A 15,081-nucleotide genomic window follows, 5' to 3' on the forward strand; every position below is an offset into this window, starting at 1 on the left:
AGATTTGTGTACTCTTACAGTGTAGTTTTTGAATCATTAGTACATAAACAATGTTATATATTAATAGTTCATAATACTATTTTTATTGAACAGTACTATAGTCTCAAAATACTATAACTTTTAGACATTGTCTTCTTAAAAGTAGCTGCCATGCCAAAAAAGTGCAGGCACCCCTGCTCTAGACCTTTCCAAGCATTGTTCAAAATCGGAGCAATGGAGAATTTTTTGTCTCATTAAGACCTAGGACCTGACATAAGGAAATTATTAATTTATAGTTCAATAAATTTAGACTAACATTCATTGTCATTATCTTGAAAAAAAAAAGATACAATTAAGTGCATAAAAACTCAAAAATACAAATCATTTGCTTATAATTGGCAAAGAAAATTATTATTGGGCTGTAGAACATTAAATTTGAAGTGATTCTATCTAACAGTTAACTTTTGAGCTTATTTTTGCCTTTTTCATTGCTTGTGTGGAACTTTCCAGTTTTTTTTTATCTTAATACAAGATTTCTTGTTAAAAAATGACTAGCTACATGGACAGTTAATCACGATGGAGTTTTAGGCCCACCCAAAAAAAAAAGTTAATTTACGAGAAAAAATCTCGTAAATTTACAAGTTTTTTTTCTCGTAAATTAAAGTCGAAGTGAGCATACAGAGCAGCAGGAAGTGAACGCCGCGCAGCAGCAGAGCAGACCGACTAAACTTAATTGGACAAGTGAACTGAATGTTTATTGATAACGTCACAAATGTTTGAAAACTCATTTGTTTGATTTTTAGGATTTATTATTGACCGGTACTATAGTCTCTTCGAAGGATCTTTGCAGTCCGTTGATGAAGCCATCGGTATCCCTGCAGCTGTCCACCTCAATCCTTTCTTCCTCCATGAAACCAAGATCTCTAAGTCTGTGTGAGGCTTCCGTGTGAGGAAGAGCACTTTTTGGCATTTTCAGCATTGTGATGCCATACAACAGACTATTTTCATTCACCTTTGCTTTTTGTTGAAATGGGACTTTTTATCTGGAGGAGGGGGCATATATAACAGTTTACACATTGGTGTTCTGCACATGACTTAAGGTGACAAATGGACTTCTGGGCATGTGAATGAAAAGGAAAGTTAATTAGCGGTCCTTTACACCCAAATGTGTCTGAGCTCCTGATTTTACATATGAAACTCCGCTTTACCGATACCAAACCCCGGAAAGCCGGCTACACTGACAATAATTTGATTTTGAGTCACCAAAAGGTTCAGAATTTCTTTGTTTCTAAAACTTATTTGGAAATTAGGCTTCACAAAATGCTCCACATCTTTCATATTCAAGCTCTGATGAACAGACAACTTTGGTGGGTATTTTTCTTTGTTAATCTGACTTTTTATTTGTAAATTTACGAGAAAAAAATCTCGTAGTAAACAGTTTTTACTTTTTTCCTCGTAAATTTAGTAATTAAAAAATAAATTATTATAAACTGGCCGTGAAACTCCGTTGAAGATAATTCTATAACTTTTTGGTGATTTTCTTCTGAAGACTAGTGTTCTTTTCCTATTTTTAGGCTACCTCCTTCCGTTTACTGGAGCCTAGCTTAAAGATGAAATATGTGGAGCCTTTTTTGAAGCTTTATTTCCGGATGGGTTTAAAAAACAAAGAGATTCGAAACCTTTTGGCGAGTCACAATCAGATTATTGTTAGTGTAACAGGCTTTCCGGGTATCTGTGTCGCTAAAGCGGAGTTTCATATATTAAAAAAAGGCGCTCAGAGACACGTTTGGGTGTAGAGGACCGCTGCAGCCTTTATTTTCCTTTTCATTCACACCCCCTTAAGTTCATTTGTCTCCTTACGTCATGAACCTGTCATCCGAACCTCAATGCGGAATTAAATAGTGTGACATACGCCCCCTCCTCCAGATGAAACGTCCCGTTTCAACATTAAACAATAAAGAGGAATGAAAATAGTCTGCCATGTTAGCATTAGAACGTTGAAAATGCCAAAAAGTGCTCCTCCTCAGACGGAAGCATCACACAAATGTAGAGATCTGGTCTTTGGTGGAGGAAGAAAGGATTCAAGTGGACAACTGTAGGGATACAGATGGCTTCATCAAGGGGAATATGTTTTTCTCAGAAAAACACATTGCTCAAAATGCTAATTATGCTAACTATGCTAGTTATGCTAATGTGGCTAAAAGTGCTAGCATTGCGATCAGCATCATCAACTCTCTCAGAAAAACACATTACCTAAAATGCTAATAATGCTAACTATGCTAGCTATGCTAATGAGGCTAAAGGTGCTAGCATTGCGATCAGCATCATCAACTCTCTCAGAAAAAACATTACCTAAAATGCTAATTATGCTAACTATGCTAGTTATGTTAATGTGGCTAAAAGTGCTGGCATTGCAATCAGCATCATCAACTCTCAGAAAAACACATTGTTTAAGATGTTAATTATGCTAACTATATTAGTTATGCTAACATAGCTAAAAGTGCTAGCTTAGCGATCAGCATCATCAACTGACTCAGAAAAACAAATTGCTTCATTGGTGAGAGCTATATGTCATAATTTAGTAAAAAACCCACTTTTTTCAAAATGGCGGCTTTTCTGTTGATTTTTATCTCCATAGCAACCATTCTATGTTTTGATCGCCTTTGGGAAGACGAACAGATCGATGTCCATTTCAGTAAAAATTGGAAAAATTAAAGTTTTTGTTGTCCTTAACAACAGTCGTTTCATGCTAACTACGCCCACATTCCTTATATGTCCTTATCCAGTGTTTTTCATTATGTTCACTTCCTGACATGGATGCATGCATTAAATTTTCAATGTATTGTATTAAAGGCATGGGAGTCATAACAGTGCGCCACTTTGCCTGCTTGGCACGCGCACGCCGTTCAAAATCTACAACTTCTAATTCCAACATTTTTTCCACAGTAGCTTGCCATTGATGTCAAAAAAGTTTCGAGACGATCGATGGAAATTCCAACGACAAGTTTACGTTTGAATATGGTGGTAAAGGTGTTTTTTATAGAAGATTCAAGATGGTGGCCTTTTCCCGAGGTCAAATGTCAACGAAACTCCATAGGTGATTGTAGAGTTACGCAAGAGACCTGTGAGTCAAATATCGTGAAAATCGCTCGAAAAAAGTTCATTTTCCAATATTGTGTAAAAACGCAAAAATCTCAAAATGGCAGATTTTGGCACAAAATGGCCACCAAACCATAGGTCGTGTCGCCATCACGTAATGATTTCAAAACTTTGTTTGGATATATCCAACAAAGTTATCTTGGTTTCGCTAGCCGATTCTTAAAAAAAAAAAAATTCGATTTTTTTTTTTTTCCCCGAGTCAACACTTTTTTTTGCAATGTTTTTTTTTTACCTCGCCCACATTTCTTTATCCATTTTTTCGTATGTGACATGGTTATGTTCGGTGTGGGCCAGGGAATCGCATATTTCATTTTCACGACATTCCGATAAAAAATGTGCCAGCTAGATAAATTCGCAAGGATTGCGAATTCGCCACGCGCATGCCATTAAAAATTTACAACTTCTAATTCCAATATTTTGTCCACAGTAGCTTGCCATTGATGTCCGAGAAGTTTCAAAAAGATTGATAAAAATCCCTAGGAAGAGTTTTCGTTTGTATCCATTACTAAAGGTGCTTTTTTTTGAAAATTAAAGATGGCCGACTCTTCCCAAGGTCAAAGGTCAATAAAACTTATTTGGTTATTGTAGAATGAAGCTGGCGACGTGTGTCCGATTTCGTGAAAATCGCTCAAACAAAGTGTTGTTTTCCCATATTGTCAAAAAACACAAAAATCTCCATTTCTCTGAGTTCGCCACAAAATGGCTGCCAAGCCGTAGGTTGTGTGGCCATCCCATAATGATTTCAAAACTTCTTTGGGATATCTCCAAAACGCATGCTTTGGTTTCGTACCCATGTTTCGAAATATTTTTTTTGGCCCCATAAGCGATTTTTGGCCCAATCATTTTTTTGATGGGAACGCTCGCCGTCATGTCATCGTCGTGGGGGTGGTGACGTTCTCTTTGCCGAACATTCATTTCACATTTATCCTAGGTGTGTGCCAATTTCGGTGAGTTTTCGGGTATGTGGCGGGGGTCAAATTTGAGCTCAAATTATCCGTTAGATACCAGAAGGATAATAAAAAAACATTCGAAAACCAATATAGAAGTTTTTTCGATCAGGTTTCCTATATATGTCAATGCAGCCTGTCTTTTACTATAGGCTGGGCATGTCTTTTTGGCTTTAAACCCTTCCTTTGAGGGCTTTTTGGGGCTTTTTCTGTGTTTTTGTCGTCATTTTTGCGATTACAATTTTGAGGTTTGTGCGGTGGTGTTGTGCGTGTGTGTGTATATTTTTGTTGTGTTACACAATTGTCGTGTTGTTTTGTGCTTTGGGCTACTTTTAATCTCATTTTTTGGCGTATTGATGCGTTTTTTTGACGTTTTGGACCTTTTTGAGTGTTCAACCCTCGTAGCAGTTACAATATGGTCCTTGCAGTCTGTGACTGCTGCGGGCCATAACAAATGAGCTTCCAAACTTTTGGAACATTATCAATAAACATTCAGCTCACCTGTTAAATTAAGTTTAGTCGGTCAATCTGCTGCGTGGCCTTCACTTGCTGCTGCACTGCATGCTAACTTTGACTATTTTCTCATAAATTTACGACTTAAAATCTCGTAATTTAACTTTTATTTTAATTTTTTTTGGTGGCCCTAAAACTCCGTCGTAGTGTACTACTATGTATAAAAACTATAAATTACTCCGTTGTAGATTTTTGTAATTTAAAGTTCTGTGCATTTCTGTTGTTCACAGACTGTTTATGACGAGTGGTTCATCACCTTGTATAACACTGTTTACACTTCACTTCCTGTTCTTGCTCTCAGCCTCTTTGACCAGGTAAAAGAAAAAAAAAAACATCCATCATTGCAAAAAAGATCTAAAAATTTTTTTTTTTTACTTAAACATCTGAAAGTTATACTTGTTTTACTTCTGGATAGCTGTTATTTTTTTCTGTATTCCTTGTTTCCTCTTTCTTTACTTTTTTTCAGGATGTAAATGACCGCTGGAGCTTCCAGCATCCGCAGCTCTACGCTCCAGGCCAACAAAACCTGTACTTTAGTAAAAAGGCCTTTGTGAACCTCACGGTATTGAGCTGCTACAGCTCCTTAGTGCTCTTCTTTGTTCCCTGGGCAGCCATACACGACACAGTCAGAGATGACGGCAAAGACATAGCGGATTATCAGTCGTTTGCTTTGTTTGCACAGACATGTCTGCTAATAGTTGTCAGCATACAGGTGAGGAATGCATGGCTTGCAATTTAAGATAAATATACATATTTTTTCAAGCTTTGAAGAAGGGTAATTGTCGATGCTCCAAACGATGCTGAAACTTAAATCTTGCATATTACACTTGAATTTCAGTTCAATCTGCTAAAATGAAGTCATCAAATAAAATGGTGATTGGAAGGTCTCAATTTTTCCCTGTTCTTGTTCTGTTGTGTTTTCAAACTGTCAAATCCCAAGTCAAATGGCTGTTTTTTTTGCAGATGTGTCTGGACACATATCACTGGACAGCTGTGAACAACTTGTTTATATGGGGCAGCCTCGCTGCCTACTTTGCTGTAACATTCACCATGTACAGCAATGGCATTTTTGTCATCATCCCCTCTGCTTTTCCCTTCGTAGGTCAGTGTTTTCTCCTATTACTAAAAGCGTGCTCAGAAGAACCTGTCAATCAGACCTTCGAGGTGGGGGCCAGTGGGAACCACATGCTTTTACTGAGGCATTTGATTGATTAGTTTATAACTTGAAAAAAATATCATGAAAAAAAATTGGGATTATCAAGAATATGTTAAAAAAAGGTATTAGAGCAAGAACATGGAAAAAAGGTATCAGAGTAAAATGGTTATTCTGACTGAATAATAGTTGTTTATTTTTCAATAGAAGTCTATGAGATTTTGACTTCTTGGATCCAGAGCATACTTCCTATTTGGAGAGCAAGAGGGAGGGATCGCTTAGCACAGTCCTTATACACAGTCAATGCCTCAGACCAGGGGTCGAGAACCTTTTTGGCCGAGAGAGCCATAAACGCCACATATTTTTAAATGTAATTTCGAAAGAGCCATACAATAATGTAGCGTCCCTTTCCCACACTGAGGCACTGAGACTTAACCTCTTTTAAGGTTCTTTATTCTGGTTACTGTAGACCGCAACAAACGCCGTACAATTAATTCAGCTACTCCTTAATCTCTCCCGCTTCTCCCAACTTAATATTCGCCTGCTCCCGCTCCAGCCCTCCCATTTCCCTTATTCGGCCCACAGCTGAACCCCATTGGTCCCAACTACCTAACAGGCTGAGCGACAGAACTGAGGGCCAATTGGATCTCTGCTTGATGCGTTTAATGAACTCCAGAACTTTTGACGCGGCCCAAGAGCCACCCAGTCCAACTCAGTCCGCGACAATTTGTTTAAAACTAAATATACATGTGAATGTGTGCATTTGATGTAATTTCAACATTTTTAAAGTACAATAAGTCTGCGGATTCTTTTTAATAACATCGTTAAGCTGTTGCTAATAAATGAGTACCGTAATTTCCGGACTACAAGCCGCTACCTTTTTCCTGCGCTCACAGCCCTGCGGCTTATTCTGTGACGCGGCTAATTTATGGATTTGATTGGCGGCCGCCATGTACGTACATTCGGGCTCGGTGAATAGTTTTGTATGCGCCATCCACCACCAAGCACAAGTCATTTTTTTTAACACACCTCTGAGCAGCCAAACAGCATGGAGCTCACTTCAGGTCTTAGACACTTCAGTCATGGTTCAACAAAAAGAAACACGCATGCCCGGCCGCATCCCAGAATCCTTTGGTGCCATTAGACCCAACGTGCACTTGATCGCTGCTACAATATGATAAAGCTTTCAAGTTAAAAGCAATCGTTAAAAGCAGCGTGAAAAAATCCCCCATCAGTAAATGGAAATGCCTGTCAGCTGCGTGACGGAGAGAACAGCGCATGCTCAGAAGTGTATTTACCTCTGAGTCATAGTGACTCGGCTGGCTGCACGTAAATATGTGTGAATAACATCAGCCTTTGTTTTGTCGGGACACGACTGGAAACACAAATCCATTTGTAGTAGGTTTAGGGGATGTCATCTGGACTTGGTTTTAAAGTTGGAAGTCGTTTCACCTCTTATCCAAGAGGCTTTGTCAATTCTGAAATAGCTGGTCTAAGAGCTGGTATATATGCGCTCATTGGGGGAGGAGTTAGACCTGAAACTGGAGGTGTTGTCCACTTAGCCTATGTGGTTTCGGGCCGTTAATAGTCCTTTGTCCTCAGCTGGGGGTTGGGGAGTCAGTGACTCCCTCTCCAAAATGGTCGTCTCTTTCAGCGGTTAACGACTCAGGTGGAACTGGTTTGGTTTGTTTAGGTTTCAAAACACTGCCGTAGATGGATGGAAGAATAAACCTGAGACCACCATTCTTATTAAGAGAAGGTTTGTCCTTCTTGACAAAGATGGCTTCTTTCACTCCTCGCTCAAACCATCCTTTCTCTCTGGCTAGAATTCGGACTTCACTGTCCTTGAAAGAGTGGTTTGTGGCCTTCAGGTGGAGATGTACTGCAGACTCAGGTCCACTTGGGTTGGCTCTGCGATGTTGGTAAAGCCGCTTGTGTAGCGGTTGTTTGGTTTCTCCTATATACTGTTCATTGCAGTTCTCTTTGCAGTGGATAGAGTACACAACATTACTCTGTTTGTAGCTGGGAATTTTGTCCTTTGGATGAACCAGTTTCTGTCTGAGGGTATTGACTGGTTTGAGATGAACTGGGATGTTATGTTGTTTGAAAATCCTTTTAAGTTTTTCAGACAGGCCTGAGATATATGGAATTGAAATACTGTTCCGTTTCGGCTCTTGTTCCTTCTTGTCTTGTTTTCCTGTATCTTGGGATCTGGTGAATGCCCACTCGGGATATCCACAGGTTCGGAGGGCTTGGTGGATATGTTGCTCTTCCTTCTTCTTTCCGTCAGAGCTTGTGGGGACCTCCTGGGCTCTGTGTTGTAATGTCCTGATGACGCCTAGTTTGTGCTGTAAAGGGTGGTTTGAGTCAAATAACAGGTACTGATCTGTGTGAGTAGGCTTTCTGTACACTTCAACCTGGAGCTGTCTGTCCTCTCCAATGATCACAGCACAGTCTAGAAAGGCTAGGGTGTTGTCCTTTGTGTCTTCCCTGGTGAACTTGATGTTCTTGTCTACTGCGTTGATATAATCTGTGAAAGTCTCCACTTCCTGGCTTTTGATCTTGACCCAAGTGTCGTCCACATATCTGAACCAGTGGCTTGGAGTTGTACCTGGGAAGGAGTCCAGGGCTCTTCTCTCAACTTCTTCCATGTACAAGTTGGCCACAATGGGTGAGATTGGAGAGCCCATAGCACAGCCGTGTCTCTGCCTGTAGAAGTTTCCCCTGAATTGGAAATATGTGGAGTTGAGGCACACTTCCAGCAGTTCGCAGATGTGGTCTGGTGTCAGATTTGTTCTGTCTTGTAGCTGAGAATCCTGTAGTAATCTCTTCCTCACTGAAATCACTGCCTCCGTGGTGGGAATGCAGGTGAAGAGGGAAGTTACGTTGTAAGACACCATCGTCTCGTCAGAATCCAGCTGAAGATGTTTGACTTTGTTCGCAAAATCTTGTGAATTCTTAACATGATGCTCTGTGTTGCCAACTAGAGGGGCCAAAATAGTAGCCAGGTGTTTAGCCATGTTGTAAGTTATTGAGTCAATGCTGCTGACAATGGGTCTCAGTGGTATTCCTTCCTTGTGGATTTTTGGGAGGCCATAAATGCATGGAGTGGTATTACCCGGGTTCTACAAACTTCTACAGGCAGAGACACGGCTGTGCTATGGGCTCTCCAATCTCACCCATTGTGGCCAACTTGTACATGGAAGAAGTTGAGAGAAGAGCCCTGGACTCCTTCCCAGGTACAACTCCAAGCCACTGGTTCAGATATGTGGACGACACTTGGGTCAAGATCAAAAGCCAGGAAGTGGAGACTTTCACAGATTATATCAACGCAGTAGACAAGAACATCAAGTTCACCAGGGAAGACACAAAGGACAACACCCTAGCCTTTCTAGACTGTGCTGTGATCATTGGAGAGGACAGACAGCTCCAGGTTGAAGTGTACAGAAAGCCTACTCACACAGATCAGTACCTGTTATTTGACTCAAACCACCCTTTACAGCACAAACTAGGCGTCATCAGGACATTACAACACAGAGCCCAGGAGGTCCCCACAAGCTCTGACGGAAAGAAGAAGGAAGAGCAACATATCCACCAAGCCCTCCGAACCTGTGGATATCCCGAGTGGGCATTCACCAGATCCCAAGATACAGGAAAACAAGACAAGAAGGAACAAGAGCCGAAACGGAACAGTATTTCAATTCCATATATCTCAGGCCTGTCTGAAAAACTTAAAAGGATTTTCAAACAACATAACATCCCAGTTCATCTCAAACCAGTCAATACCCTCAGACAGAAACTGGTTCATCCAAAGGACAAAATTCCCAGCTACAAACAGAGTAATGTTGTGTACTCTATCCACTGCAAAGAGAACTGCAATGAACAGTATATAGGAGAAACCAAACAACCGCTACACAAGCGGCTTTACCAACATCGCAGAGCCAACCCAAGTGGACCTGAGTCTGCAGTACATCTCCACCTGAAGGCCACAAACCACTCTTTCAAGGACAGTGAAGTCCGAATTCTAGCCAGAGAGAAAGGATGGTTTGAGCGAGGAGTGAAAGAAGCCATCTTTGTCAAGAAGGACAAACCTTCTCTTAATAAGAATGGTGGTCTCAGGTTTATTCTTCCATCCATCTACGGCAGTGTTTTGAAACCTAAACAAACCAAACCAGTTCCACCTGAGTCGTTAACCGCTGAAAGAGACGACCATTTTGGAGAGGGAGTCACTGACTCCCCAACCCCCAGCTGAGGACAAAGGACTATTAACGACCCGAAACCACATAGGCTAAGTGGACAACACCTCCAGTTTCAGGTCTAACTCCTCCCCCAATGAGCGCATATATACCAGCTCTTAGACCAGCTATTTCAGAATTGACAAAGCCTCTTGGATAAGAGGTGAAACGTCTTCCAACTTTAAAACCAAGTCCAGATGACATCCCCTAAACCTACTACAATGGAACCAACCTGGATGAATGAGAGTCTTCATAGACACAAATCCATTTGGTCGTTTTTACGGTTTCTGACTGAGCGGAATTTATCATTGAAAAGCTCACAGCCGCCGTGTGAGCTTTTCGGATAGGAAGGGGAGACAAGGAGCCCGCTTGGCGAGCGCGGAGCGCAGAGGCGTCCGGGGAGCAACAAGTGTTTGTTGTGAAAGGAAGCTTCTGACGAACGCGCCGTGCTGAGGCGCGCGTATCGCGCTGAGGCGCGCGCTATTTTACTGATGTTTTTTAACCAGCCCCGTTAGTACCATAATGCTGCCGCGACACAAGTGGAAGGAGAGCTGTTCCTTTTCACCCCTCCATGCACTGCTGCTCCTTGTTCATTCTTAAACACGAACAACAGTGTGGCGAGCCGGGCGTTGGCCCCGCCTTTAGCCCCTAAGACTCATGGGAAATGGGGGATCGCGGATGTAAATTTCCTCATCATAACTGAGGGATGTAATGTTGATTATATGGTTGTATGTTAGTAATTTTATGTATGATACCTAGTTTGTCAATAAGTTAAAAAAAATTAAAAAAAATCAAATAAAAAAACCCATAACTGAGGAACTTGTGAACAGAATAGAGGTCCATGCTGTTTCAGATGTGGGTGTAATTAGATACATGAGCTTGAGACAAGGCCAGTACCTGCCCACAGTGTGGTAATGAGCCATGCACACTCTGGTAGTCAGGACGCGCTTTGTCGAGGCAGCGGCTTGTATACTGATGCGGCTTGTGTATGTACAAAAATATTTAAGCACGTTAAAATAGGTGGGTGCGGCTTGTAATCGGGTGCGCTTTATAACCCGGAATTTACGGTATTTCTCGTAGTAGTTTTGCTGATGGCCTAGTCTGGTTGATACGTGGTGAGTTTCTGATTCATGCAGGCGTTGAGACTTTAAACGTGATCTTAGGTTGGTATGAGTGTTCTGTAGATGTGAGAAAGACTGCTCACATGCAGACCTGGAGCCAAACACATACTCACACGCTGCAGTGAGGGACGGGCAGCGGGTTTTATGTTTTTATAATCCCTGCGCGATTCACCTTGCTGTCTGTGCCCACAACCCCCCCACCCACACCCTCTGCTTTCTACCTCACACATCCCATCCCCGTCTTTCTCAGAGACAGGAGCGCGCAGTTTTAGGCTCGGCAATTCACAGGTTTACGGGTGGTTCAAACTCTGTGAAATAATAGATAATAGTAAACTGATAGTGACAGATTTTTCTGTCAAAGATTTTTCTCTCCAAGCACCGCTACTACTGCGCGCCTCTGGCATCGCATCGCGCCTGAGAAGGACTGGTCTAATGAAAAAAAAAGTATAATTAAAGATTTGTCTGCGAGCCATATGAGACCATCAAAAGAGCCATAGGTTCCCGACCCCTGCCTCAGACAGATCAATCTGGTTAGATTGTCAGAATATAAATTGATTCATTGATTTAGTTGATTAATTGTTATACACATACCATACCATTATAAAATGTAAAAATACAATAACAAATGAATTATCATTGAATTCTGGCATATTAAAGAGGTCAAAACAAGGCTGATTTTAATATATGACAAAAAACAAGTAATTAAAGCTTCATAAATTAGGTTTTTAAAACGGAGTAACTGCATCTAGGCCTTACATAATCATCATAATAATGACTTGTCTTTGACCCTGTATTTAAGACCCTGTATGAAACGTTGTGAAACATAGTTCCAGTCAAATCCCTAAAAAGACACATTGTTCTTTGTTGATAAATTAGCATTATACATATTGCCACCTTAACATGTTAATGCTTAAAGAAAAATATTATGTATTTATGCTTTTGCTGAATGCTGAGGTTATGATGTGTTGAATCTTATTTATTGTTGCATTGTCTTGGGTTTCAGGCACAGAAAGAAACACTCTGAACCTCCCAAATGTTTGGCTGACCATCGTCCTGACATCCCTCCTCTGCATCCTTCCTGTGGTGGCTTATCGCTTCATTTTAATGCAGATTCGACCAACCATTAATGACAAGGTAGTACAGGAAGTATTAAGGGATAAAAAACATACATATCTTTCTACAAAGCCTCCACAAGCAGACTGGTCAAATACAAAGTTATTGACCTTTTATTGTGTTTACAATTTTTTTACTAAGTTCGTTGGGGGCTAATTAAAGACAGATAATAAATATTCTACTGTAAGACATTAAATTAAAGTATTTTAAGACCCACTCCAATGAAAATTGTGTCCTTGGTGTTTTAAACATGTATTTGTTGCACTTTTATGATGATGGAGTACATGTACAAAGAAAATTAGGCTTAAAATTGCACTGCATGTAAACAGAAAGCTCTCAGTAATGAGGAGGAAAAGGGGAGGGTGGTGTCCCACCCCCAAAACTGAGGTGAATTTCTAATGAACTACTGCCGCTCCGCAGAAAGTGTCATTAAAAACAACAGTTTTTTTTCCAACGCTTTAGAATATTTCTCATTGGTAACAGTACTGTAATGGTTTGGTTTTTGGGGAGCTTAAACTCTTTTTTTGGCAGATAACAAAAAGTTTTTTTTTTTTTATCTTTGTCCTTATGTTTGTTCCAACAATCAGTCCCATTAAACTAAAGTTGTTTAAAGATTTTGAGAAAGGCATAATATTGTCTGAACTATTAAAATCAAACACTGATGAGTAAATTCCCCTCATGTACGTAAAATTTACCATTTTGTTTACCTTTTCCCCCACCAGGTGAGACACAGGGCACGAAAGGAGCTGCCGCCGACACCCTCTCTTCATCGACCAGTCCGACGTGTCAGCACCCGTCGGTCAGGCTACGCCTTCTCCCACTCTAAGGGTTATGGTGACCTAGTGACTTCTCAGAGGTTCCTGATAATGCGACCTGTGAAGAGTCAAGCAATGCGGTTCTCTCATATAGCCCCAACTGAAAGTTAGGTGGAGCAACACCGAACCATAACCCATGAGCCTTGCAGACGTTCTAGTGTTATCACACTGAGAAATGATAAGGTTTCCTCTGACTGGATTCACTGACCTTTTCAAGCTTTCTATAATCCAACAAAATAATTTTTAGGTAATTGTTCCATCCATGCCTATACATGGTTTATTATCCAAGAGTGGTGTACAATTCCATTTACAGAAGCAAAGTCTATTTGATTTTAATGGGACAGCTGAAAATAAACTCCCTCACCTATTTAAACAGCCTTGTCACAGCTAATGATTACTTTTAATAATTTCACTTAAAGACCCAAGAAATTCATCTTTTGATCTGTTTTAAAAACTTTTTAATAAGGATTATGACCTTCTTAACCAAAATCATATGACTTGTGTTGTATCCTTGGACATCGTTTCTGCAGAGTGGCAGGAGTTCATTACAAAGTCTAAGGCTGTGGGGGGGTTGTGTTGATTTCAATTATCATTTGTATTAAAAAAAAAATGTTATAAAAAGAAACCTTGTTCCTTTTTTTAGTGATTCATTATTTGAGTCCTTATCCTTTTTTCATGCATATATTTAAGAAGTGTTGGTTTGTCTGTAGATCCGGCAGGTTTCTGTTCAGCATCACTTTTAACCAGCGGTCCCCAACCCCAAGTAACCCACGGACTGGTACAGGTCCGTGGGTCATTTTGAGAGTGGGTCAAAAAAAACAAAGCTACATTTAATTTACAACACTTCTTTTTTGCAGCATGAGTGTGGGAAATCACACACCATCCAGACACACTTCTCCGTTTTGTTCTGTTTATTCAATTTCTTGAGAGGTTTAGACAGTAATGGCTAGATGCTGGTTTCATGGTGGAACATTACATAATATTCCAACAATTTATCACAAAAAATACAATAAATATATAACATCAACAGTTAAATTCATGGTTCCAGAATTAACTCAACTTACAAAATTAATTATTAAAAGTTAACTTCATAATTACAAGTATTCATTAAAGAGGTTTATTAATAACCACGGCCACATTCCTTATATGTCCGTATCCAGTGTTTTCATTATGTTTATTCTCAGCCATGGATCCATGCATTCAATTTTCACAGTATTCCATTGAAAGACATGGGAGTTATAACAGTGTTCCACTTTTGCTAGCTCGCCACGGACACGATAAAACTTCCGATTCCAATGAAAAAATGTGCAAGCTAGCTAAGATCGCAATGGTTGCGAATTCGCCACGCGTATGCTATTCAAAATCTTCAACTTCTAATTCCAACATTTTGTTCACACAGCACATTGCTATGGATGCCTGAGAAGTTACGAGACATCGGTAAAAATCCCTAGGACGGGTTTTTGTTTGTGTGTGGCGCTGAAGGGGCTTTTTAAAAAATATGCAAGATGGCATCCTTTTCCCAAGGTCAAAAGTCAACGACACTTCTGTGGTGTTTGTAGACTGGAGCTGGCAGCAAGTGCGGGCAATTTCATGATAATCACTCAAACAAAAGTGTTGTTTTCCCATAACAAGGGAAGTTTGCCAAGCCGTAGGTCGTGTGGCCATCCCATAATGATTTCAAAACTTTCTTGGCATAACTCTAACATAATAAATATGTTTTATAAATAGCAGTTCTCTTAGACAGGTGCGCAAAAAAGTGGGCATGGAGCATATGCGTGGCATAGGGGCACCCAGCCAAAGAGAGTGCCAAACCGAAGTGGTGAAAATTATTTATAGTCTATTTTTTTTATTTCACAGCTGTTTGTGCACATATTTACATGATCAGAAACACATCGTAACTGATTGGGCGCCACAGCCGCTCCTACCTAGCTCAGGTCTTATACAGAGAGCGCAATCGAACGTGCTGGAGCGCACTCTTGCGAGGGCGCGCATCTAACAGTTTTTATTTGAATTGTCTGATCATCTGATTACAGCGCATTTTAAATG

General features: G+C 40.4%; 1 protein-coding gene across 2 annotated transcripts in view; it reads left to right on the plus strand.

Moving 5' to 3' along the window:
* LOC101157679 (phospholipid-transporting ATPase ID) overlaps positions 1–13,660 on the plus strand; it is a 46,563-nt gene extending 32,903 nt beyond the window's left edge. Inside the window, exons 24-28 of one of the 2 annotated variants that reach the window (XR_013659513.1) lie at positions 4,829–4,912; positions 5,065–5,310; positions 5,562–5,762; positions 12,111–12,241; positions 12,943–13,660. Coding sequence is in view for 1 of the 2 variants with exons in the window: in XM_011473227.4 (XP_011471529.1) it covers positions 4,829–4,912; positions 5,065–5,310; positions 5,562–5,700; positions 12,111–12,241; positions 12,943–13,146 (804 nt within the window). In the remaining variant the exon portion in view is untranslated. The remainder of the gene's footprint in view (positions 1–4,828; positions 4,913–5,064; positions 5,311–5,561; positions 5,763–12,110; positions 12,242–12,942) is intronic. The other variant, XM_011473227.4, reaches the window with a different exon arrangement.
* The last annotated feature ends 1,421 nt before the right edge of the window (positions 13,661–15,081 follow it).

Source organism: Oryzias latipes, chromosome 12, assembly GCF_053564925.1.
Source record: "Oryzias latipes strain Hd-rR chromosome 12, Olatipes_Hd-rR_3.1".
Lineage (NCBI taxonomy): Eukaryota > Metazoa > Chordata > Actinopteri > Beloniformes > Adrianichthyidae > Oryzias > Oryzias latipes.